Source organism: Melospiza melodia, chromosome Z, assembly GCF_035770615.1.
Source record: "Melospiza melodia melodia isolate bMelMel2 chromosome Z, bMelMel2.pri, whole genome shotgun sequence".
NCBI classification, from domain to species: Eukaryota; Metazoa; Chordata; class Aves; order Passeriformes; family Passerellidae; genus Melospiza; species Melospiza melodia.
In genome coordinates, this window is record NC_086226.1 from 24,248,970 (window position 1) to 24,276,337 (window position 27,368).

General features: G+C 37.8%; 1 protein-coding gene across 2 annotated transcripts in view; it reads right to left on the bottom strand.

Annotated features, from left to right (window-relative positions):
• Positions 1 to 1,639: 1,639 nt before the first annotated feature.
• EFNA5 (ephrin A5) overlaps positions 1,640 to 27,368 on the bottom strand; it is a 205,104-nt gene continuing 179,375 nt past the window's right edge. For both annotated transcript variants that reach the window (XM_063181428.1, XM_063181429.1), the window contains exons 3-5: positions 11,456 to 11,521; positions 10,983 to 11,063; positions 1,640 to 5,793 (exon numbers count right to left, since the gene is read on the bottom strand). In XM_063181428.1, coding sequence (XP_063037498.1) covers positions 5,672 to 5,793; positions 10,983 to 11,063; positions 11,456 to 11,521 — 269 coding nt within the window. In that variant the 3' untranslated portion in view covers positions 1,640 to 5,671. The remainder of the gene's footprint in view (positions 5,794 to 10,982; positions 11,064 to 11,455; positions 11,522 to 27,368) is intronic.

Sequence of the window (27,368 nt, forward strand, 5' to 3'; positions counted from 1 at the left end):
GAATCGGGCTTTAAACTAAACTTCCCAGTAAAGGCAAATGCTAACAAAAATAAGAGTTATAAGGAAGGAGGTACTTTTGATTCCTACAGTGTTAAAGCCTGTAAAAAAATTTAACCATCCCAGTTGATTACCACATCTCTAACCTGTATAAATCAAAGCTTTGTTCTAAATGAATAAAACCACTTTGGCACATAACCATATTATAGCAGTATGATGCATGCCTGAATATTCCTGAGAATGCCCTCAGAGGTACTCTGTGAGCAGAAATATTCTGCAGAAGGGAAGATGAGGGAGTATAAAGGCCCATTGTGCACACTAATGCAGAAAAATGAAATCAAATACCATTCTCAGCAAAAGCAGTGTCTTCTGAGCAAAGGCTATTAAGTGTGTCAGACGGCAGGATATTTTCTGGACATGGTTATTATGTTAAAACATACTGAACGTGTGTCACTTATAACCCTCTCTTCCTACTAACATCACAGCTCCAGAGAAAAAAAATGGTGCATCAATACTTTGTATCAAATACTGAGACGCGCGGCTTTCCTTCTCACCACGCTGTCACTTCTCATTTTAAAAGAAGGTTAGAGTAAGTTATAATTAGTATTTGCTCCCCTGTCAACTAATTAAATATAATAAAAAGCTTTCTGTGAGCTTAATGCTAACACAGTGTAATTACAGCAGTTTTGAATGTACAGTGCATGTACTACAGGTTTTGGTATGTGCTCCCCACCTTTTATGACCTAAATTCTCAGGTTCAATCTATCACAGGAGTAGAAAGCAGACACTGCCAAAGACAACTATTAAAGACCTAAACACAAGCCAACACCAATGCAGTCATGTACTTTTGGAGAGGCACTACTATATCAGCCTTTGGGAGCAGGGTGGAAGGAAGAAGGAAGCAAAAGCCGTCCAGTTCTTTGCTTCCACTTTTCTACCCCTTCCCTTCAGGAGGAAAGCTTGGTACTATAAGGTCCCCTAATGAATTCTCCCATTCATTAGGCTTGGCTGCTCTGAGCCTTTTTGGTAAAGGAAGATATGGCTAATATTTCAAAACCTTCTCAGATTTGCCAGTCTGAGAGACATCCTGGGAAGAGGGGGACTGCACCTGGCCTACTTGCACAACTCTGGGGCTGGCTCTACTCTTCAGGAAGTAAGAGCTGCACCTTACAACCACTTGTTACGCAGGGGAGGAAGATCACTTGCAAGGCCCAGAGCAGGGCAAAGTGATGATGTAATGCACCAGCACTTGGCTGATACAACTCCTTACTCTCTTAAGTATTTGGAAGAGCTTTAAACACATTAAAAAGGGTGAAGAGCAGAGATCTGCCAGGGCATTGGTAGTGACATCTCTAGGTAGTCAGTTGTTGTGCCTGTAATGTGGATTTTTCACCCATTCCCATTCATACTCCTCTCAATTCCTGTCCTGTCCCTGGAAACACTCAAGGTCAGTTTGGATGGGGCTCTGTGGAACCTGACCTAGTGGAAGATATCCCTGCTCATTGCAAGGGCATTGGACTAGAAAACCTTTGATGGTCCCTTCCAACTCCAACCACTCTATGATTCTGGGTAAGGTAGGTACAAAGAGCCCACAAAACGAAAATGCATTTAATTAAACAAAAAGGCACTCTAAAAGAACCAATTAAAATGATGAAAATCTTTAATTTTATTTAAGTATAATTGTACGGACACGTGTATATACAAATACAGATCTTATGGGGCAGGGCGTTTGGGTGTTTTGTTTTTTTTTTAACATTTTCTTTTAAGTTTATATAATGTAAGCATTTCAAAAACAGCACTCAATGAATAAGTGCAAAGAAACTGCAAAGCAGGGCAGTACAAGCACAGGACCACACTGAGCTGGACTTTCATACCCAGATGCATACACAATGAGTGTCTTCAATGGGGTGTCAAGAGTAAGCATGGTAAGTGGATTTCGCAGACTCATGGGTAACCTCCAACATGCCAGCATCTATTAAACTGTACAGACAATGGCAGCAAGCCTATTGTAGGGAGATTTGTCTCACATCTGAGAAGCTCGAGGGCGAATGCATGGGAAAAACTCAGTGATGCCAGACCAGAAACAGATCTGCCCATTCACAGCTCCAAATTAGAAAAGGAGGAGGGTGGGAGAGGAGGCAGGGCAGGAAGAGGGAAGAGAAGTGTGGAGGGTTGTACATTAAAACTGGTGATTACAAAATCCAAGTGTAATGAAAAGAGGGGAAGAGTTAATACTCTAAACCTCTGAAAGTGGCTGAACCATTGCACTTATAAGGCAATGAATTAAGTCCAGTTTTGAGGGCTAGGGGTAGGAATCAACAGGTACAAATACAACCATTTCCCTTCCATAATTATAGAGGAAAGGAAACAATCTACTCAACTACTCTCAGTACTTCCCGAATTTGTTTCTAGTTCTTTTGGAACGAAGTACATACATATATCGCACATGACACTGGCAAGATCCCTTCTGGAAAAAACTATTAATGGGAACAAATTCAGAAGGAAAAGAGGAGGAAAAAAAATTAAAAAGAAAGAAACAAACAAAATAACAGAAAAGCTGTTATATCCCCAAAGCCTTTTTAGAAACAAACATGATACAAAAGAACAAAATTAACACAGAAACCACAGGGCTCCAACATAAGACCTTTAAACACCGAGGATAAAACATTGATCATCAAAAGTCATGTTGTTCCAGGTCTTGACATTGTGAAGTCTTGCAACAGATGAACGATTTTCGAAGATGAGTCCTGTATGCTGCAGTGTCATGGCCACTTGTCTCTCAGTTCTCAGCCATGATCACACTTGATGCTTCAAAGCTCTGTCTTGTAATCAACACGTGATTTTAATATCCTGAAAGTCTATTGTTCTCACTTACAAAAGACATAAGAATCAAATTAATACTTTATTATCAAACACTATATACAACAGAGGTTGCTAATAATACAGAATTTAAAGAACATAGCTTTAAGTTTTACTTGTCTTTCCTTCGCCATCCAGGTAAGTACAGTACAAAACAATATTCTAAACTAACACGAAATGTTACCTTGTCTATTGAAGGATACACAGTATCCACTAAACTGACTGATCCCTATTTTCCTGCTTCACATTGCAATGTCCTTGGCAGCCAGGAGTGCAGGTCATGGGTGTAAGTAAGCCACTAAGGCTGGGGAGAATCAGTACCTCAGACTTGAGCAGGGGCAGATGAAGGGTACGGGAGCAACAGACTCCTTAATTTTCAGCAACATCTGCATTTAAAGCATCCAGAGGTTTGCAACACAACACAAAACCCACCAACATTTATGTACTTAGTATGACTGGGATTGCCTAATGCCATCAAGTATGAAACTGGCAGTGGCTGGAATGCTGAGCAGCCTGGGGATCATCGCTTGTGTTGTCCTTCACATATGCAACAAGGCTCTGGGACAACATGAAGGGGCGAGTTTCACCAGGAGTAACGCTAGTGACAGTCCTCTGCTGTCGGTAAATGGACGTCTTCAACATCATTCAGAGACAAAGGATGACAAATGTCACCATTTCTACATCAAATTTGCACTACTTGTGTGACTGCCTGCAATTACTGCAAATCACTTTAATATAGTTACACATCATGCAATATTATCTGTACTGTGGTTAATAATCCATTTGATAAGGTGCATTCAGATTAAACTCACCTCATCCAAGGCTTTTTAATTCCTACCTACAGAAAGTATTAGTTGTATGTGTATCAAGTATATACACCTTAAAGAGAGCAAAGTACCGTACAGCCTGTAATGAGATGAGGACTTCCCTCACTGTTTGGACTGTATTTTTATTCTCTGCACTTCACACTAGAGTGAACTTCCTGCATTCCTCCTATAAGTATAGGTCCTGTATTCATGAAAATGTATGATATCAGGCAAGCCCAGGTCATAGCTCAGCATGCAAAAAACCTCCCTTTACATACCAAATTTATTTTCCCCTCTCCTGCCTCAACTTCTGGAAGGCTTTTCTTCATTTAAAAATATAAAGTCTATGAAGTGGCATCCACTAATGGCATCAGTCAATTTTATTACTGCAGAAATTTTCTTCATAATTAATATAGAGAAATCTTGTTTTGCTTGAATATGCCCCGTGTTTTGTTTTACCTTTAACTCGATTACCACAGTTTTGTCAGAAAAGCTCTGTTTCAGTCTGGGTCTGAAATTTCACTGATTATGTTTAGCAGTCCGAATTTCATGGCAGCCTAGCCAAAAAATACCCCAAGGCTTGCACTTCCTGGCAAATTACTTCTTAAAGTTTTGTTAGCCAAGGCTCAGATACCTTAAACAGGGTCATTCCTAATTCCATCAAACAAGACAGTCCCATTTCCCAATTGCATCAAGGGTTACTGCTTCTCTCACGTTTAAATAGGACAAGCATATATACTCACTCTCAGCATAAAGTATATCTAAATAATGTATTTTCTATTCTAGTGGATTTTTAAAAAAATATTTTGTTAAGTCTTTGGGAGCCCATCTAGTTTATCTCCGGCTGATAAACACGTTTCCTCTACTCTTCAAACTGTGCTGGAAGGGGAAAAGATAAAAAATCAACATTGAATTAATATTCCACACTTCTTTTCTTTTCCCCCACCAAACAATGCTATTAGACAGCCCTGGCTTCTTCTACATGTGATTTATTCCCATGACTGAGGAACTTACAGGAGAGACAAATCAAGAGAACACTGGAGATCCTGTGTCCCAAACATGTTTCCTCTGACAACCGATGTCCTCTTTTAGCATGTATTAACACCCAGAGCAGCATCCAAGGCTATCAGCTACTGAGTCAGTGCTGGGGAAGGTCACTTTATTCTCAAAAGTGCCTCTGCATTTCAAGAAAAAAATTTTAGCACCACGGTGATTTGTTTTAAAATAAAATAAGCCGGTGTGCATTATCCCCTTAAAACGAAATAACAGAGGCACTCACACCCCCAGTGAAGTTTCCTAAATCTGACCTTGCCTGCTGTGTGTTAACATTCCTAAAAACTAACTTTTTCCTCTCACCAAAGACAGCATTTCTACTTGTGAGCAAAAATGTTACTGTCAAAGACGTTTCAAGAGTCCCATAAGAAACATCATCTTCCCCTTTCAGAACCGGTTCATTTAGAAACTTCTGGAGGAAATGGTGTTATGTCTATTCTTAATATCTCCCCTCCAGTCCTGACATGGTGACACAATGCCTTGCATGACCATCTTACAGTGCTGAACGAGAAGGCATAAATATTGTATCACAGAGAAAGACTCTCCCAGGTTTTCATTCACTTTCCTTATCCCTCACTGACTGCATTTGCCACAACACTTTCTCGTCCACATACGGATGACATAGTGAGCTAACAGAGGTGACTTCTTAAAGGAGAATGCAGAAGAAAATAAGAATCACTAGTGTCACTATTATAGTTTGGCGTTTTCATTTGGAGTCCTTTTATTTATATGGAGGGGTTAAGAAAGTCACAGGGTAGGTAGGGGTGGGTGCTGAAGCTAGTTATCCCCTTCAAATTTTTGCTGAGTTCAGGCTAAAAGGGAGAAGAAAAGGGAAAAATAACAATTTGACATCTGCAAAAACAATAAAGTCCCTTTCCTGGGATGAGCAGTTAGGTGGATCTTTGATGTTCCAAGACCCTGGTATTTTCTGTGACAGGTTGCCGGAGCACAGTGTGCTATAATATCAAAAGCACTGCCAGGAGGAACAATAGAGTTGCCAAAAGCCGGCTGGGTATCCTCGGTGTCTGTGCCGCGTTCTCACCACGGGATGGCTCGGCTGACTCATGTACGGTATCATCTGTTCAAACAGAAAGCATACATTCCAATGAGATTTTGCATCCTTAATAAACTCTCACTGAGCCGACAACTATAAGTAGATTTCAGTGCCTTTATGAAATAGGGCAATGAACCTTGTGCTGTCATTGACTTTCACAAGCGTGTAATACCTCATTATGTAACCAACTTGGGGCCAAGTCCTGCATTTCTTACTGGCAAAACTCCCACTGAAGACCAGAGGAATAGAAAGTAAGTCAGATTTCATCAGATTGAGGAATGAAAGATTCCTCTTCAGTAAAACACTGTCGTTCTAGCTTTGGATGTCTTATTAGATAGCAACATCAGTTGGGAGGCAGCTAAATAAAAACATCTGATTTTCAAGTGTTGCACAGGCCCGGGATTAATTTTGCAGTTAATGCCCTTATTCGGTTACAGATTTTGGCTTCTGAATTTGAAATTACAGCCTTTAAGCCCAAGCACAGACACCCCCCTTCCATGCAAAAAATTTCCACTGAAGTATGTTGCATCTAGGGGTGATCAGGAGATGTGAGATCATTCCTTCTTCCTTGAAATAAAATTTTAAAGGCTAACACATGACAGTCACCAATTTTATAGAATACATACTCAGTCTGGAAAATCTCACAACCTTTCATGGTACACAAAATGGAGATTTACATATATGCTGCTAGAACTAATGAAAAAAGAACCAGCTGAGTTAGGAAAACATGCTTATGCATTAGTGGCAGAAGAAAACAAGGTAGCAAATACTAAATATATGACACATAATAAAGAAAGCCCTGTTTAGTTTTTGTAAACTTAGGATCAGCCTAAAAGCCAGAGCTTATAAAATAGAAAAGGTAGGCAAAGTCAAAATCAAGTTTGGTGTTGTTATAGCAGTGGTATTTTTCTCTGCAAAGCCCTCTATATCCAAAACTACCTAATTTAGCTATTCAAAAAGCAATCAATCAATGGCTTGTCATAAAAAATCAGCTCTTGTTTTTCATTACTAAATGAAAAGAAAAAGTCAAACCTTTTTAGGAAGTGTGAAACGGCCTCAAAATATATCTGTAAGTTTATTTTAGAACACCAAAGTTTCCAGCATAGTATCTCATCTACTAATGAAATGAGCTCCCTATTTTATAAGAGATGTCAATATGTCTATGATGTTCCTGTCTCAGCTCTCATCTCAAAAAATTGCACTGCCAGGATCACACTGGGTGAGACCTGAGCAGTTCCAGCTAGAGGCACTAAGGGAAGCAGGAATCAGGACACTGGGATCACCATGCTGCTTTGTCATGGAGCCTTTCATGTTACTTGGCTTTAGCCACAGGCAAGCTCCCTCCCTTTCATATCCTTGACACCTAGCACAAAATCAGGAGAGCACTTAGCATAATTTAGGTTAATAGGCTCTTCAGCCCCAGCTCAGTTACACAGCAAGGAGCACAGTAAACTGAATTAGCAATTTATCACATGTACTTTCTCCAGCATTAATTGATGCCATAATCACATAAGCCTTATCAACAAGTTTCAGTGCTGCTCGAGGCAAAAGTATGAAAAGCAAGCACTGATTAGCCTGTAAACATGTTCATGAAAGAGACATCTCTTCTTGGTGATGCCAAACAATAGCATAAGAGGCAAAGGGCAGAAACTGATGCACAGAAAGTTACACCTGAAGAGGAGGAGCTTCACTGTGTGCCTATACATTGAACAGAGTGTCCAAAGAGCGTGTCAAGTCTTCCTCATTGGAGGTACTCAAAAGCCATCTGGATATAACCCTTAGTACAATGCTCTAGGGGACCTCCTTTTGTACAGAGGTTGGGTTAGATGACCTCCAGTGGCCCCTTCCAACCTCACCCATTCTGTGATTCTGTGGCGACAGTGGGAAAGTCTGGCAAGAATGGCTTAAGTTGAAACTCCACACCATGTATGGCAAGGAGACCCTCCCAGGCATATTGGGCCCAAACGAGGCCCTAGTCTTTTCCTCCAGAATTATTCCAAAGGAATCTAAAAATATCACTGAATGCTGGCTTCTGAAAATGGTACTTTCAGTAATCATCAACACGAAAAGCTGTTTCACATTTCACTTCTGAGTTACAGCCTTGTGCTATGGTGACACTGCAATGACAATAGAATACTTCACAAAAGCTTGCTTCTCAGCTAAACATATTTAAGAACTTACAGGGAAAAAATAACCCTGATTTGCCAGGTCTACCTCCTTTCATATATTTAAAGTTAGGTCTTCCCAATTTAGAAACATTTACTCACTGCTGATGAACTAAAACTACAGAGGAGAGGAGAATGATTTGTACTACTTTCTACCTCTAGAATTGCAAATAAGTTTGAATTTTCAACACTGAATGTCAACAATTTTGGCCTAATTACATCAGTGAGTCAGCACTAAAACACAATAGGGCAGAACTAGTGTATAGCAGTAATAAATCCTCATTCACTGACTGACTATCAGATACTGCACAACTGGAACACTGACTACTGCTAAAAAACTCAATGAAAAAGCACTAAGCTAAAAAGATTACTTCTCTTAAATGAAAATATGGAGATATTCTATGATGCCATTTTTATAAAGCCATTCTTCACAGAAGAATTAATTTCCATATAACATTAAGGGATTCATTTTGAGAAATCATCTGGGTTTCTCTCAGTGCTGTTGCAAGGTTTCTGCACTCACATATTAGAACACGATTCATCTGGAGTTATGAAAATCACTTTACAAATATGATTTTCCTTGGAGGTGCAGATTCATAACTGCACAGTCTTTAAGGCTTGGGGAAAAGGGTTTGCTTCATTTGAAACACTGAAGACAATTCATGAAGAGAAAAAGATTACTGAGCAAAATCCAGAAGGTCACTACTAAACACTGGGAATACCATCAATACAGAAGAAAAGATTTTGACAGCCATGAATTTTTCAGATCACACAGCCTTACATCACATGCTGCAGGTGTAACTTTCAGATATGCACAGCTGCAATTTTTGTTTAAGGACTTTTTTATTATTAAGGAGAAAGAGAAAGGAAAGAATAGGAATAGAGACAATTACTTCTACCACTTGTGAAAATGCAATCACTGTGGATTCCTACAAATTTCTGAACAAAACCAGTGATATTACAAGGGTTCAAAAATCACACAAATGGTTATTTTTAAAAGAAACATGACAGTGAGTAATCTGCTGAACATGACCCTCCTGCCTTCCAATTCTTGTGTCTACTGTGGAAGAAGACCGTGGCAGGCTAGGGGATAGCACAGAAGCAGAAGATGCTCGTCAGAGACACGTAAATTAGTACACGACACAGAACACATGCACCAGGGCAGTAGCAACCCTAACAGGCCAACAACAGAGAAATGTGACAGCAGTTGGCACATCTCAGAGTGACTGATTATCTAATGGTGACTGGCCCAATTAATAATACAAATATGCGTTGATATCAGGAGTGGGAATTTTGTGGTACCAAACCTTCTCATTAAAGCTATTATTTCCCCCTGGTAACACAAACAGTATTTCATCTCAGACTGCAGGATGCTCTTTGTTTGATTTTGCTTGCATGGTTTTCCTGCTGCTTTCTAATGACTTTGTGACGATGTTAGCTAGTTATAGCCAATCAGTAAGAAGTGAGAAACACTGCTGAAACAAAAATTCATCAAGTTTACCAAAATCAGGCATGTATTACTCAGATGATCTCTTTTGCACGCAGTATCAGGCGCATTAATTAGACCATGTTCACCAAACCACAAAGTGTAAAAAAGTGCACTGAATTTCAAACTCATAGGTAGAGACAGTGAGAAAACATCCTAGTGTCTTCTGTAGAAGAATGTTGCTAATAAATGTATAAATATAGCCAATTCAAGTGCACTATGCATGCATTTAAATTTTCTTAGAGAGCATCTTTGATTCACAAACTCCAAATTTTTGGAAATATCTGAAAAATATTTTAAAGAAAAATAATAAATTCTATTGCTTATCTATAGGTAAATCATTTAGATCAGCTAAATTGTAAAAGCCTTATTATGCTTATGCGTAACTAATGAATTTTAATTAAAGGATTAAATGATAAGAGAATATATAGAAGAGAAAAAGATTAAATTAAAAGAGAATATAAAGAAGAGAAAAAATAATGTTGCTTTATATGCAAAGAGAATGTTGATTCACATTCAAATAACATAAAACAAAAAATTCTCAGTAATCTGTTCTTTAGGGTATGTAATAAATTATACGTATATAATATTTCCTGATATGATTTATGTATTTGACTGTTTATTTTGAAGTTTTAATACAACATGTAAGTATGGTGTAGGTACACATTATATGAACATGTCTACCACTACTGCAAATATTTTTCCTACATATCTACCTAATTTTAACTCCTTTTAAGTTGTCTGGGTTATTCATACCCCTAGAATTATATACACTTCTATCTGTCACAAGCTTTGGCCACACAAATAACACATATGCACTTCCCACATGGAGAACAGTAGCTTGATTGATGTAGAGGTTAATGCAACTTTGCCCTGAGCAGATGAAGAAAATCCTTATTCCTAAGGCAGTATTTTGCAAGAAAAGCCCCCAAAACTTCAGTCAGCTTCAATAAAAACAGGAGAGAAATTTGTATTTATATATTTACCTAAATATCGGTGTGTGTGAGTGTGTGTACGTGCACATATGTAAAATGATACTTTGCCTAACAAAGTACATATACAACTATATATAATTTAAAGAACTAGTTTATTTTAAAACAAAATCTCAGTTAGTTGCATACCTTTGTCTTCCACTGGCATACAAGAAGTGGTCCTGTTTTTCTGAAGGTCTTTTGAAACCACCTAACAAATGAAGTGTGCCCATTGACTTTATTTCTAAAACTTTGGGTCCAATTAGTAAATAGATTCTGCTGCCAATATGCTGAGTGTTTGGCTTGGATGGGCCAGTGGCTCCAGGATACCGGCAGAAATTTTACACTGGCACACACCAAATTTCACTAAATCATGTCACTCCAAAAAAACCCAAATAAAGCAACACTTTTACTTCCCTGAATTAAACAAGGATACAGGAAGTATACCACAAGCTGTATTAGCCCTGCTAGAAATGTGCAAAAGCGGGGTAGTTGTACCATGCAAAGCATGCAGAGAGAAGAGGAAAAAAAGTACTGAAGCACCAGAGGGATACACGCATTTGTTAAAAGAGATTCTCTAAGAATACTAACCTGCTGGTTCTAATGAATTTTCTACTTTGTCGTTAACATCGAAAACACGATCATGAACACCTATAGTTTTCATACAGCTGTCTATAACAAAAATAGAGATAACAGCCAAATATGTTAGTCAAACACCCTTACATACCCCACTTTCCTTTTTTCCTCTCTTTTTTTCTCTCTATTTACTGTACATAATTAGGCTTATTGATATTTTAAAGTCTGTGGCACTTGTCCAAATGCCAGTATAAGTCTTCCATTTGTACAAAGTTCAAGAAACAACAAGTTAGCAACTGCCAAGTAATTCAAACAAAGCTTTATGAAAAACGATAAGAAAATACAATGAAAATCGTAATGCAAACATTTCTGGATGTAGAGAACAGATACAAGATTTAACCATAAAAAAAATAATTATTGTTTACTAGACCACACAGTAAAGTAGGTACTAGAAAGCCACCCTCAAAATCTTAATCTGAAGAACTTACTTGCTGGTCGCACAAACACCTTAAGCTTTAGGCAGGATCTCCTTCCATTATCTGGGATTGCAGAAGCTGTGAAATGAAGAAAAAGGAAAAATAAGTGGAAAAGCAAGAGAGTGAAAATCCAAAATATCTTTTGGGCTGAAATAAAATATTCTTTCTCTTTCCTTCATCTGAAGGACTGGGCACACATCAATCCCTGAACATAAGGACTTCAAGTGCAAAAAGTATCTTGATTATCCAAAAGCATATAATAACTGAAGATTTTATTCAAATTAATTTCATTATTATTTTACACGGAAGAAGTGAAGCACATGCTACTTTCAATGTTTCATTACTTCCTTTCACCTTTCCACACATTCTTCTTGAACGCTTGTTTAATATGGTTTTTGCTACAATGCATGTGTCCACACTGAAAAAATACTTCAGAATACAGAATACTCAGAGAAAAGCTAACCTTGAAATTTTAGGCCACAGACTTCAACCACCCAAAAGGGATGAAAAAACAAAATTACACCAAAAATTATAGTGGTAAAAATGGAACTATCTATATACTTCTAGCAAAGTAGAAATACACACCATTAAATGTTACAGCAAACTCAGTCTCCACATGCATCGGTCTTTATTGAGAAAATACTCATCTTGCTTCAGTCAAAACACGATCTCTCATGCTATACAGCTAACAAAACAAAATCAGTTTATTCCTACTTTCTGCTCTCCCTTATAATTTCCCACACAAATTATTTAATTTTTAAGAATATTTACTGTATTAGAAGAAAAGAATAAATGGAAATATGTGTAGCCCTAACGCAAAAGGTCACCCACAAAGATTTAGTGGCAGCACCTGCTTATTTCACAGAAAAAAGTGCTGTTGTGATAACTTCCTTTCTATAACCATTCTTGCCCCAAAATACAACATAATAGGGAAATATGCCTGCCTCTCACCACCAGGGCACTGTCTGCCAATATTTACATGCCAGTAAATTTCTTTAATATCTGCAATTCTGATATTGTACACTGGTCCACAATTCAACATAGGCAATCAAGTAACTTGACTTGGGCATGAAGATCTTCACTTGTGAAAAATCATTCACATTTATTTTCTTGAAAACATCTCAAGAGCTATTGCTAAAAATATTACCCAAAGCACTGCAAAGGACCTTTCATTGCATTCAAAATCTATGTACTAGGGCAGAATAAATTGCATTTTGCATTAAATGGCCACTGCTGGGAAAGATGATTGGCCTGACAAGATGTTAGTTTCCTCTGTTTACCCTTATTTCATTCATGTCCTTGTGTGTGACAAACAACTAAAACAATTTATACACAGACATATAAACTCTTTGTCTTCATGTTAAGCTTACAACAGAATGGCTCCTCAAATAATTTGAAATAAATTCCCTAAGTCTTCGTGATGTGCTTGCAGGACAGGCATCCAATTTTTCCTAGAACTTACCAAGAACTAGCAAATTCAGTAGAAACACAAAAAAGGAGCAAAGTAAAGAATCTAATACAGTTCATGTTGTGATTCTGCATCCAGAAAGTTGCTCCCCTCTTTTAGCAAAACAAAAATCATGCAGAAATGATGGTCTCCTACCACAATGCCAAGCAGCTAAGAGTTAACAGCTGCCTTTGACTATAGCATCTTATCAAGTCAGAAAAATTCCCTCTGTTGAGTTTGCAGTAACTGGTGTGTTACTTGGGGCACAATATTGCACTCTGTGGCTATCTTCAGGAAATTATGTCATTTCAGCAGCCTTCATTGAATATATGCAACTGGCTAACTACTTTATTAAGACTAAACAGGTAATTGTAGATTTCTCAAAAGATAAGAATCCTATAATCATTACCAAATTACTAGGATAGAGGTGAAAATCACATTTCCAATATGAGACAAAACTGAATGCCTACAGTAAATTTATCAGTGACAGATTTTTTATGCCCAGAAATTATTTCAGAGGTGCATTTTGCCATACATTTATTTAAAGGCAAGTTTTTGCTTTGATGCTTACATGCTCTTGCTTATGTCCATAAAATAAGCATGTTTTGCTTATTTAAGCTGCCGTTTATTAGACTACTCTGTTAGTCAGTGACTAACTAGCATACCTGACTAGCTAGGAGAGCTAGAAGCTAATAATATCCCATCTGGAAATAAAATCTATTCTTTCTAGGAAAACAGAAAATTAATGCTTAGTACACTGAAGGTCATATGTTTACATAATATTTACACAGACATAGGAGCAAATAACAGCTGATGATTTGCCATATTCTTGGGAAGAAAAATATTAAAATCCATTCACTGTTGAGATATTTTCCACTATTTTACACTCTCTTGCAACTGTAGAGTATATCATAAAGAGCTGTCCTATTGCAACCATAACAGTTGCACTTAAATCATCATTCCAGAAACTGGCACAGTCTTAACAAGAAATTTGAAATAGTGCTTTTCTTCTTTCCAGAGAAACTATGTATTTTCAATGTTTGCTGTAAACTCAGAAAGATTCCTCTTTAATCAGTGTTTTGCACCTTCAGAAGGAATAATAATGTCTATCCAAAAAAATCAAGTATCATTTTTCAGCACTTCCATCTTCCTTAACAACCAAGACCAAGGTGATGAAGGGATACATTGCAACTTCTTTGGCCTTCTGGAGAAATTAAATGCTGTTTGCCAAGATGCATGACTGCAATCAATTGTTTTGCTTCCTTTCTTTTACTTCCACCCTCCCTCCTCTTCCTTTCTCCCTCGCATCTTAAAGGAAAAAAAATACACCAATGTTTTAAGTTTTTGATTTTAGACCAGATGTATCACCCATTGGAAAGCGTCAGGGAAGGAGAAAGAGAACTGCTCCTTGTCAGCTGGGATCTATTAATGCTGCTTCTCAGGTTGCTGCAGTTGCTACCTTCCACTGAAATTAGCTACAGTATAAGAAACATTGTCCTTTCTAGGTGGTAGAATGAGAAATTTCTTTCTCCATCCCGAATGAAATCAGGTTGGACCCTAAGGCTTTGCTACAAGACTTTTCTATCTGCCCATTTTAAAGGTGATATTAGCTATAAAATACAGGCCAGTTCTGAGAGCAAGAAGCCTCTGATGCTAATGGAACCTGTCTGAAGTAACACTTTCCATTTAAAAAGCCAGAATTCCCACGGAAAAAAAAAAAAGGCAATTGATTCCTCGTTGCAAAACAAAAAAGGAACCTTTGAAAAAACTCCCCCTATAAGGAGCAAAATACATTATATCCACTTATTTTTTCATTAATGATATTAGACTAGAAAAGATCTCACTGCTTTAGTTTGTGTCAAGAAGAAACACAATTGAAAACAGAGGAGGAGCTCTGAAATGTTATTTCCTACACATTATTACAATTTCTATCATACTTCCCACTTTCCCTGCCCTACCTCATCTTTGCCAGCAACTTCATGAAAATCTCCTGGGTCCCACTCTTAAAAAATGTTTTAGACCTCATGATTACACAAAGACTTGGGTGAGAAGAAAGTGAACACTAAAATGCCTCTGAAATCACAAGATACATTAAAACATCTCAAAGATCATAAAAATAACTGGTTTGATATCTTCATTATTTTTTTTAAATAGGAAAATTCCACAATTGAGAAGAAATTTAAATCATGAGTTCTCTATTCTTCTGATGAGAATTCCATCTGCATTGGTTGAACTAGGGAAAAAAAAAGCACAATGAACTATTGCACACAGGACTAGGTCCAAGCTGGATCTGAAAACAACCTATAATGACAAATTAGATGGGAAAACGTCTTGTCTCTGAACTGCTTCTGGTTACCATTTTTATACCCTGTAAGGAAAGGAAAGAGAGTGATAAAAATTATTCTCTCCTCATCTACAGCCAAGCCATAAATATTTCTGTATTCGCTAGCTAAATTTAAATTAAAAAAAAATATATACAACTCCCTCATCTCCCTCCTAAGTAGTTCTCGGCTAGAAAGCACATGGTGCATTATTAATATATTAGACATAAATAACAGGTTAGGTCCTTCCTCAGCCTGGTAACAATTATCAGAGCTATTCAATGACTCCAGAAAGCTGCAGACAGAGAACAAAAAAGTAGCATATATAGAAAACAGTTATGCAGTTCAATTACTATGATAAATCCCCAAAACTCATTAAAGGAGTCATCAAGATACGAACAAATCAGCCTACAAAATAAGCTAATTAAAAAGTAAATGTAAAAAAGAAATAAATTAAAATTTCAAAAGTAACGTAGTTATCAGGACCTGCTATTGATGTGACAAAAGCAGCAATTATTTCCTTTCCTGAGAGGCAACAGTTTCATTGGCAAATACCTGAGGCTAAGTTTCTAACCTAAAATCAAGTTATCGGGATGTCCCATTTGAAGTGTCTCAACCATCCTATTTACTGATATTCACATGTAATCAGTCGTTACCTCTGCTTGCCTCCTCACTCACTCTTGACTTTCTAATTACAGGATTGCACTTTTCCCTAAAATGCAAGTCCAGATACAGAGAAAAAAAAAGGGATGACAAATGCAGTTGAAATCCTTCTTTAGCACTACAAAGACTTTTAACATTCATGGCACAAGCCACTGTGGGCCTTATTAGAAAGCAAAACTGGTTCAGTTGGAAACAGCACTCCATTTATCTGAGGCACTCCAACAGCACCTTTGTTTAGAACGTGGGGACACTGGTAAAGAACATCCTTTCCCTATGCAGAAACACCATGCCTCTGCAGATACTCTGCAGATGGCAATTCTCCTACTATTTTGTATTTCAATTTCTATCACCAGTTCACTTGGAGTATTCTCTGAAGGGATCATAAAGCACTGTTTGTGAAACACAGGAGACAAGGCAATGTTCTCATTGCATTTTTGAAAAATGTGATCTATGTTTTCTTCTGTCTGCTAGGAAATGCAGCAAACAGTGTCTCCTTGTAGGCAAGAAATGAGAAATCATGCCTGAGAAATCTCACCTCAGTTCATTGCAGATGTACTACTACTAGCACCCTCTGTTACACAAATTCTGTCTCTGATAAGTGCTTCCCAACAACAACCACTGAACAGAAGTACTGTTTCAGACTGCCAAGTATTGTATCAGAAGCCAATAGAGCATCAATTCTGAACTTTCCAACACAATAAATCGAGATGCCACATGCATACAGCTTGAGTAAATATTTAGCATTTGCTGCTCAGACAAAAAGGGTTGTATATATAAATTCTGTAAGCACCTGGAGAAATACAACGAGGAGAGAACCTTCAGCAACCTAGTACACAGGATGCTGGATGTTGGAGATCAGAAACCTATGTGTAGGCAGTCCTTGCACTCTCTTAGATCTGTAGTTTACAGACAATCTCTTCAGGAGAAAATACTTACAGCTGTGATTTGCCGCCAGCCCTTTCAGGCACAGTAGCACTCCCATTAGTCAAATCCAATACCCCCGTAACCTTATACAACCTGCAAATCATAACTCCACCAACCTGAAGTACTCTAACACCCAATATCCTTGTTCAGCTACAGAGCTTTAGAAAGTTTTAAGAGTCATCTGCTTTTTTCTTTGTACAGAAATGAGAGCATTAAAAATGCAGTTTTCCATTATGTTTGCCACAGGCAATATTTCTCAATTTGTGCAAGTCAGAAGAAAAAAAATAGCCTATTAGTTGTTAGAAGAGTTCAGCCTTTCCCCTGTAGGTTTTCATATGATTTACCATACAACATAAATGTATGCAAATTAGCCAGGTAAATGCAGAATTAGTTATTAATATTCTTCTCACAGTTTAGATTGAAAAAAAGTTATGAATTTGCATAAATGGTACAACAGAAAAAGTCAGCTAGAATTAAATCAACCAATAAAGCACTCCTCTGTGTGCATACATGAAGACCCTTATCTAAGAACAATGCAGGATTTTTCAAAATTATTTATCAAAAAATAAGTTAATTGAAAAGATTTATAGATAATTTTCTCTTGTACCTATTGAAACAAAAATAATTTAAAATATATAAATATTGGTCCTACAGAAACCACTTCTTTCACCAATACTTGAATTTAAATTAGAAGTCTTTGCATGCCTGCTCTTCCATTCCAACCCATCAGCAAAAGATTTGTTCTGGTAGCACATGCATGACTCCATTCTGAGAAAATTAAAATATTGAATGATTATGACTAAGTCATTCTTCAGACCTAATAATTAAGCACAATTCCTCAAAAAATCATGACTAAACTTTCTGGTAGCTTTGTTCTAGCCAATTCTATCATTTCTGTACTTAGTAATAACCAAGATGAGAACACGAAAAAATTACTGAGCAACTTAAAGGTTCAGAAATCTCAAGCCAGCACAGAGACAATCTAAACTGAAAACCCACTTGACCCAGGGCTCATAAGAAGACTCATAAGCTTCTAAAGAAGAAAAAAAAAATGACCAGAAATGGAAACAAAATAAATAAATACATGAACAAACAAACACAAAAGGTGACAGCTAATACTTCTCATGGCTTAATACAAGCAAAAGTAGCATGGATACTAGCATGTCCAATTGCATATTTTAAACTCCACACTATTAATAGGGCACATAATACAAGTGCATATTTTGCACTACACTTGCATGCTCAACTACATCTGTATTTAATTTTTGCACTGATCTCTGCATCATAGGTACATGCCTACACACAAACACAGACTCATACACTGCGTTTCATTCAAAATATAAATGACAAAGTACACAGCATGGAGGAAAAGATTTTTTAAAAGGCATGTCCACGGCAAACAGATTGGGAAACCCTACCTTTATTTCCTAATGTCTTATACATAATTTGGACTGGCATTGCACTGTGTAAACGCACTGCATTATTATGGCCTATCTCACAAGTGACTATATTTCTCAGACCTACTAAAAATAACCTAGTAAATGGAAATGAGTTGCCAGACAAATGCTATTTTAGCAAGAGTTCTTGGAAGAAAGCAATACAGAGTAACTGTTTCTGCACTTAATGCAGAATTAATTGTCCCATTGCAACTGCTTGGCCAGGAAGAATATAATTTTTCTTGCATTTCTAATCCATTGCAGCTTATATATCTGGTTGAAGACTGCAGAGACTGAAAACATGTTTCGCATCAAAGTAATACAAAAAAATCCAGCCATGTGTGTTGGGGGATGTAAACCACGGACCTCCAATTTTATTAAGCCATTTGTTTAGTATTACCCCTTGGCATGGTCTAGCCCTATGTCTCTTTCAGGAAGGTCCTGTTTTTCCTCTAAGGGGGAATTTAATGACAAGCTTTGTCTGTTGCTGGCCTGGCTGGTGTACTGGAGTCAGACTTTTTTAGTGCAGAACATCAGCAACCCAAAGTTCTTCAGTGCTGGACACCACTGGACACCAGAGGTGAACAGCAGCTGAGGCATATGAGGCAACACTCTGAATCCAGTGCAGAAGCTTTCTGCAGTCATATTTTTATCATCTGTGCTTTCAAGTCACTGAGTCCAGTTGAGTTCAGCAACGCCTCAGCACAGGGCAGCCTGTACCCTTTACACCTCAAAGAGTCTGGCAAAACAGATATTACAGATTATTACAGCTGGAAGATCCAACTGTGCCTGCACTGTTCCTCTCACCTGAGCCTTGAACCAGTAAGGAAAAAAAGCTCAAAGCTCTTGGCAAAGACTTTTGTTTCTTTTTATAAAAGCAAGAACATTTATGTTTAGAGTGAAGCTGTCAAGTAACTGCAACTAACTTGAGCTTCTCAGACAATCAGTTTGCTACTGTGGTGCTTCTCATTAAAGAACAAAGAAAGCTCTGCTGGAAATAAAACAAAAGCATATCTTACTTTGAAAGGACTTTTAGTTCCATATAAGTTCCTGTGAAATATAAAGATGTAAGAATGAAATATGGACCATATAGTTACTTCCACATGAAATATCTGCAGGCATTTCTCACATACATGGTTCCTCTTTCACAAATTCAAACTGTGTTGCATACCTTAAAATAGGTGCTAACATTTCTGCATTAGGCCAATATAAATGACTGATGTCATATTTTCTATTGCAAAAAACCAACACTTATTAACTAGAATGAAATAAAACCCTCAGATCTCATTACTGATTTCAGCGGCATTCACAAAACCAAACACAGTTATTGTACTACATTAAGACTGTATTAGAGCAAATTGCTAATAAAACAAGTTAATACTATCAAATAAAGCACTTAGAGAAAAATATATCCTCCTACTTTCCATAAGCTCTTTTGTACTTTGATTTTCCCTTGGTATCACTAGAAATAAAATGGTTTTCTTCAAGCAGGCTATCCAGTTTGCTAATTTTCATCTCTAAGAACCAGACATAAGAAAATCCTTTGAAGAGACATTATAGTCTTGTTACTAAAGTAAATATCTTTGTGATCTTTAAAGCAACATGTTCACCCACATGGAATTTGTGGGTATTGTATCATGTTACTAAATTCATATACTTTATTGCACTTCATATTATCCATTACTAGCTTTGCCATGGCTGACACTATAATTAAAGAAGAGGGAAGGGTTCTATTCTAGTCCATCTTTATGGGTTTGCCACTATCTTCAAAATATTTAGAAAAAGTTCTATCTTTCCATGCTATACTTGTAAATTCTGTCTGTTTACAAAAACAAATAAGTAATTTTACATGCATTTTTTTAGGGTTGTGAAAATGTACATAGACATGAAATGTTAGTTTTGCTATTCACCTATGCAAGGCAATTAAGTGTGTTTATGTCCTGGGGAGGAGGGAGAAGCTGTAAAGATACAAAAAAAAGTCTTCAAGAAGTTTCAGGAGAAATTTAGGGGAAAAAAGCAAAAAAATAGGAGTTTTAGGGGGTTCAAAAAATGTGAGAATAATGCCATTTTGAATTTTGAGTGCACATGCAGGTACAAGAGTTTGCAAACATGCTGCTTACAGATAATAACTTTACTCAAAAATTTCAGAAGGTTTATCTCTTGGAAAAGTCCTAATAGCACCTTGGCACGGCCCATACACAGATAAACCCAGAAGTTTGCAGGATGGAAACCAGGTATGTATGAGGAAAGCTAAAGTTTGGAAAACACATCATGGTCCATTGTAATTGAAGCACTTATTATGACAGGTTCAGGATTCTCAGGGCAGAGACCTTTTACTTCCTTGCAGCTCCTACAGTCCTAGGCCACAACTGAGGACAGACACAACATATGCCAGCACTGTAGTAATAACAGTACACCTTTATCATGGGAATTCCCAGTTTGTTCAGGTCCTGCAGAAGGCATACTGAATCATTCCATCATACAAGCCAGAAATTTATACCCAGTCCTTAGAACAGATATAACCCCTCAATTTGTGACCTCTACCATGAAAAATTCAGGAACACATTAGGCTGAAGTTTTCTCCTTAGTCAAAATTTGTCCAGTGTATGAGGTAATAGCACTTGCCTGTGTTCAATGCCACACATCTTACTCATACTTTGAAATTAATATTTTAAAAAGCCAACCTATCTGAGAATAACCATAGGCTCATCAAGGAGAACTTGTCAGGAATTTGACATGTCCCATCTATGCCAGAAAAGGACTATAGTCTGTTGCAACTGTGACTGTGGGAAAGTCTAAGGCACCCATGGGAGAGCTAACCTTTCATTATCTTCAGCCACAAATTATTTCCTTCTGAGTCTTCTTTTTATTTTTTAAGAATAATGTATACCACAGGATGTTTAGCCCTATTCCCAGGGATCATTCCCAGATGAACTCAAAATTAGACATATATGTGTACACTTTTCCATAACTGGGACTTAAAAGCCCTGGTGGTTTGGAAATTATTTTAAAAGCAATGAATACTGTATCAGACTTGAAACACATGGGTACCTCTTGAGCTTTTCTCCTCCTGAATGCTCTAATAACTGTTCTCAGAAGTGAAGAGAGAACTCTACCTCACTACTATAAAAAGCCCTGTTTCACACTAATAACCTGACTAAGCAGATTGGGAAATTCTTATCTCTATTTTCTATCTGCTACTTCCTGATCCAAGCAAACACCACTGCACAGAAAACTTATTTCTTTACTCTTTGCATGTTAATGAATTAAAGAATCAGTATACCTATGCTGTGAGCAGTTTCTAATGGTGTCTTTCACATGAAAGAACATACATATGGAAAACAATAGAGGACAACACAAAATAAATTACTGGGAAACCTTGCTGACACTTACTAACTTCAAAAGAGATGGACAAAAATCAAGCCTCATGTTATTAGAGTAGCCCTGCCAGCCCTCATCCCACTTTCTGCAATCATGAATATCCCCTTTAATTTTTGTCTCAGCTCCAAGCTAATCTACAACAACAAACATTTGCACTGGATATAGTTCTGGTAGCTTGGAAGAGTTTCATGACTCTTGTGCAAGAGATGCTTCTTTCCTCTCATGTTTAAAAGAGAGTTCCATGCTTTGAGTTTCTTCAAAGAAATCTGGACACACTTCATTTACCTTAGTTAGGAAAAGAGTCACTGAAATTAATGGATTTTCTCCCTGAGTTGCTGCAGCAAAACTTTCAGAATTCAGAAACTGACAACCAACCAAACAAAAAGAATTTGAGATCACATTTGAGATCACGTCTCTCACTTTGGGGTGTGGGGAAGCATCATAGCTGCAAATATGTGTGTACCATCTGATCTGGAGTCTTCAGCAGCAAGGGTAGCAGATGCTTTCATACATATCTATGAATTATACAATATGGTATTGTTGGCTTGAAGGCCAAACACACCCCTGAGTATGCCTACACAGATGCTGCAGTACCAGCTAAGGCAGGCCAGGCATGCCTGCTGCTCACCCATCCCACTCTGACAGCTGCCTCAGGCACCAGGCGTCCTGGATCACAGAGAGGTGTGGAGTCCAGCACAACATCCAGCCAGGACAATCATAAACCTGGGGGGCTCAAGGCTTCTTCCAGAGACTGCACACCCAGAACCAATGACACAGAAGGACTGTTCTTGTTCTGTGTTCCTAGTTAATTTTTAAGATCTGTGTAAACTTCCAGTTCACCTCTTAGGGGTCACTGAATAACTTGGTCCTTAGCCAAGTAAAAGTGCTTGTGTATGCTCCTGCATTTTTCTCTTCTGCCCTTGTGAAATATCCTGCAGAGACAAGAATATTTTTTTCTTGGATCAAAATGGATTTTTTTTTTCCTGAAAGCCTATGAGGTGTGTAATCAAAGCTGGCACTGGAGCATCCTAATTATGAAACCCAGCAAGGCACTTTCACACACATTTTGTGGACTTCAGATTTCTTGTTCACAGAATATTCTTGCTGAGAAAGAAGAGGCCATGAAAAAAATTCAGTAAACAGAACCCAGACTGTCAGCAAATAATTTTTCACTTCTGCCTTTAATACTATGGTCAAATTAAGAAAAACTAATCCTGTATTTGTAACACCTTTTTTTGACAAAACATCCTGAACTCCTCAGGTGTAGAAATGACTGATGAGGTGGGGGTGGGGGACAATGAATGTCAAAAGGAGGAGAGCTCATATTTGTTTTGTTCAGAAAAAACATGCATCTTCATAAAATCATAGAATGCTTTAGGTTGGAAAGGCCCTTTAAAGATAATCTGGCTCCTCTCTCAGCACCACCCCTCCATGGGCAGGGATATCTCTTACTAGACCAGGCTGCTCAAAACCCCATCCAACCTCCAGCAATGGAGCATCCACTATTTGTTTCTCCAGTAAAATCTCTCTGAGTAAATAGTTTTCTCTTAATATCTAATCTAAACTTACTCTCTTTAGTTTAAAACAGTTTCCTCTTGTGCTAGCACTATATGCACTCATAGAAAGTCCCTTTCACCTTTGCTGCAGGCCCTCATTTGGTACTGGAAAGCTGCTGTAAAGGCTCCCTTGACCCTTCTCCAGGCTGAACAACTCCAGCTCTCTCTCAAGGTGAGGTGCTCCAGCCTCCTTGATCATTTTTGTGGCCTCCTCTGGAATTACTCCAACACATTCTTCTCATGCTGCAGGTCCCAGAGCTGGATAGAGTATTCTACATGGGATCTTACCAGCATGGAGAAGAGGAGGATCACTTTCCTAAACCTACAGGCCCTGCTTCTTGTGCTGAACTCAGGAAACAATTGGTTTTTTGGGCTGCAAGCATACATTGCTGGGCCATGTTGAACTTCTCATTAACCAGCACAACCAAGCCCTTTTACTCAGGGATGCTTTCAAATCCATGCCTGTATTTGTGCTTGGAATTTTTCTGACACAGATGCAGGACCTTGCACTTGGCCTTGCTGAAACCCATGCAGTTGGCACAAGCCCACTTTAGGCCTGTCAAGTTCCTCTGGACGGCATCCTTTCCCTCAAGACCATCAGCTGCAGGTGTCATCTGCAAACTTGCTGAGGATGCTCTGATCCCACTCTCTGTGTCACTGACAAAGATGTTAAACAGCCCCAGCTCCAACACTGAGCCCCAAGGAATGCTGCTTGGCCCTGGTCTCCACCTGGTCATCAGAGCTCTTGAAACTGAGCTAAAGGAAAAACCGCAAGTCTGAAGTGCTACGGGTGCTAGCTGCTTTCTGCTGAGCTGAAGTGACCATTTTCAAATCCTTTCAATCTGTGGTGAAAAGATCATTACCATGCTAGTCCCAGGAAGTCAGTCCTCCTGCAAGTAAGCTCCTTTGTTATGAATATGGAACAGATGGAACCAAATCTATCTGCTCCATAGGAACAAAAACAGTTACAACCTAGCTCTCTCTATTAAAGACTCTACTTAGTTCCTTTATAGCACTGGCTTTCTGTGCACTGCTGTGAGGTTTTGACTTTATAGAAAAAGGCGCTTCATAAAAGCAATAGTTCTTAGTTCGAAACCAAAAGCAGCCTAAGAACAGTAGAAGACGAATGCTGTGTTTAACCGGCATGGCTCCTTGGAGATATGCAAATATTCAATTACTATTTTTTTAAACCTATGAAAAGGATTTTTTCTGAGGAGGAAAGCCAGCCATATGTTGCAGAGATTGTGCATCAATGACATAGAAGTGAAGTACATAGACAGCAATAGACTACTTACTCTAATAAAGGTTGAATCTAAGTTATTGCAAGAAATAATAACATGGGTTCTTTTTGTAGATATGTAACTGTGGATCAAGATGACACTTCCACAAATAAACGTGTATCATTCTTTGAAAAACTGACCTTTTTTGGCAGGAGACAAAACCCCCCTGAAATTAGGTCCCTATGAATACAAGAAAAGATTTAATACATCGACTTATCTGTAAATATTGCATAGTGTAGGACCTATTTCCTAAGGCTTTAACAGAAACTGTATCAATATCAAAATTAACTTTGCAAATTGAAAACATGCACAAATATGCACAGATTTACTCACTGACCCTGCTTATTAAGCAGGCACACGTAGAGAATCTGTCACTTCTCTTACCATCAGAACAATAACAAAAGCTAGCCACACATGCGACATGTTCACATTCTCATAAAATCCCATACAACAAAAGTCAGAGGCCTCCTTTACTCACAGGTTAATATGTTAATGCATTTACCATTTGGCTGCTTTTTCAGAATAATTGAAATAAAGATTTCTGTTGCAGAATGCTTTGATTCTGACTAAATCAAGTCTTCAGGCAAATCTCCCCCCCACCAGCAAAGGCACAGCTTGCCTGAAGTCATAACCTTTGTTGGCAGGAGGGAACTTGCCTTGAAACAGATCATGAAGCAGATGTTTTATGCCAAATCAGAGTCTAGGGATACACAGGCTACTGCAAATAAAACTCTTCTCCTGTCTGTTCAGTCATTTCAATTCCCTGCAGCGTGAAATATGAAGTTGCCAACAAGCCACCAGTGCACTACACAGCACAGCAGGGAAAGCAAGTGCCACAGATGCACCAAGGGCTGGAAAACTCCTTCATTAGCTCTATTTTTCAGCCCAAGTGTGAACAGTGACACGTGGGCCATCCAAAGAAAGCTTCTTGTAAAGACAAGTTTCAATCAGGTCCAATTATAGAAATTGTGTGCACTTGCTTGGGGGAGAAGGAGTTTCAAGTTTCATATGGCTGTGCCACAGGTCATGGTCATTAGTGGTTCACAAAAAATGTGGGGTTTTTAAATTACTTTTCTTTAAAAAATTTGCACCTAAGAAACGTGAGCTCATAAAATATCCATCTTCAGCCTCACAAAAAAAAAATCCCACCAGCTTGCTGTCAATTCAGGGTTCTGCTGAACAATTCACAACAGAAGACCTAGAGAAAATCTTGTTGTTAAAGCCGTGGAGTACCTCCGCACCAGGAGAGGGTACAAGCCGTGCTATCACCACCTCTGTGGAGGTTTTGCACCTCTTGAGCAAAAGACTGAGAGCAGGGCAGTATTCCAGCTCCCTCTGTTACTGGTCCCTCCATCTAAATATTTCCATCTAATTAAGGTATTACCTATCTAGAGACCCTTACTATGAAAAGACTGATATTTAAAACCCAGTTTTAAGACTTTTTTCTTCTTAAAAGAAACCTTGTGCTTTCAAGTCAGTTTCTATACACATCAAAACTACAATGACTCTTTCTTGTTTTTCTAAGGTAAGAGAAGCATTTTGTGTTGAAATGAAGGAACAGCTAAGAATACAAGACAATCTTAGTCCTTGATTATGGCAGATCTGAAATGGGGCTCAAGTTGATGATAATATTTGTATTTGCACTTAAAACACACAAACAACACAAAAACTGGTAAAAATACAAACATATAATTCAAATTAACCTACTGAAAAGCTTTCAGGATGTTTACTATCCACAACAGACATCACATTTTCAGAACAACTCTGTGCTTCATGTGCAAAGCATTTTAGAAATCAGGCCAACTATTTAGATACCTAAGTGACAGCTAAGTACTTCTAAAATTATGACTCAAATTGGCAATGCTAAACACTTCAGACATATGGCCTGTAATGAACACTATTTATTTTACCTACTTTGGACTGGGATCAAGAAAGAGTGGAGTAGAGGACACAGAAACTGCATTTACCCTGGGTTTAGGTGGTGGTTTTGTTGGGTTGGGCTTTTTTTTTTGTTTGTTTTACTCTGGTTTATTTTGTTGTTGTTGTTTTCTTTTCATTGTGTGTTCAGGTATATTTCAGATCAGTGTCCTAAAGCTTAGACGGAGTCCACTTAAATATAGATGCACCAAAACCAATGTCACTTTCTGTGGCTCAAGTCAAAATAGACCATGAATATCAAGACATCTGTATACACAGTTGTCAGAACTTTTTTTTCTGAAGTCTAGTAAAAGTGAATAAAAATAAGTTTTTTTGCATACATGTATTTACTTTTCCCATCTGACGTAAACCTATGAGTAAGAATTTATGCCTAGAAATTCAAAAAGCTGTTTCTTCATGAAAGAGCACAGAAAAAAAATTAAAAAATTCCACTCTTTAATCTTTTGTACCTCCTTCCCTTACAGAAAGGTATAATTTCAGAGTCTGCTTTTTTTGGCCTAACATACATTTGATGAAGAGCTAAGACAATTCCATGAGACTTTCTGTTGCTGTTTTATTTTACAGATATATACATATATGCTGTTCACAAGCACTCTGAGGAAAGGAATACAACTTTGTGAAAATCCAGCTGTATTCACACAAATACTAAGAGTATTAATTACAATTTACATTTCTAAAGCATCATGTTTCTCATTCTCCTAGTCAATATAGTTCAAAAAAATTTCCCTTCCTTTTCTTCCCACAACTTTAATTAGGCAGCAGAGGTTTACCAAAATATTAATTTGGATTAAGATTATATTTCATTCAAAATATTCTATAGTATAAAATGGAAACGTCCTAGGCAGAAATATTTCTTCTCAGTTAGATTAACATAATAAGAAATATTTTCCCTAGGCAGCCCTTTACAAGGGTTTTCTCCAAGCTAACTCTTTAACTTACATCTTTTCAAATTAATCCATAATTTGGTTAGAAGCAGTGC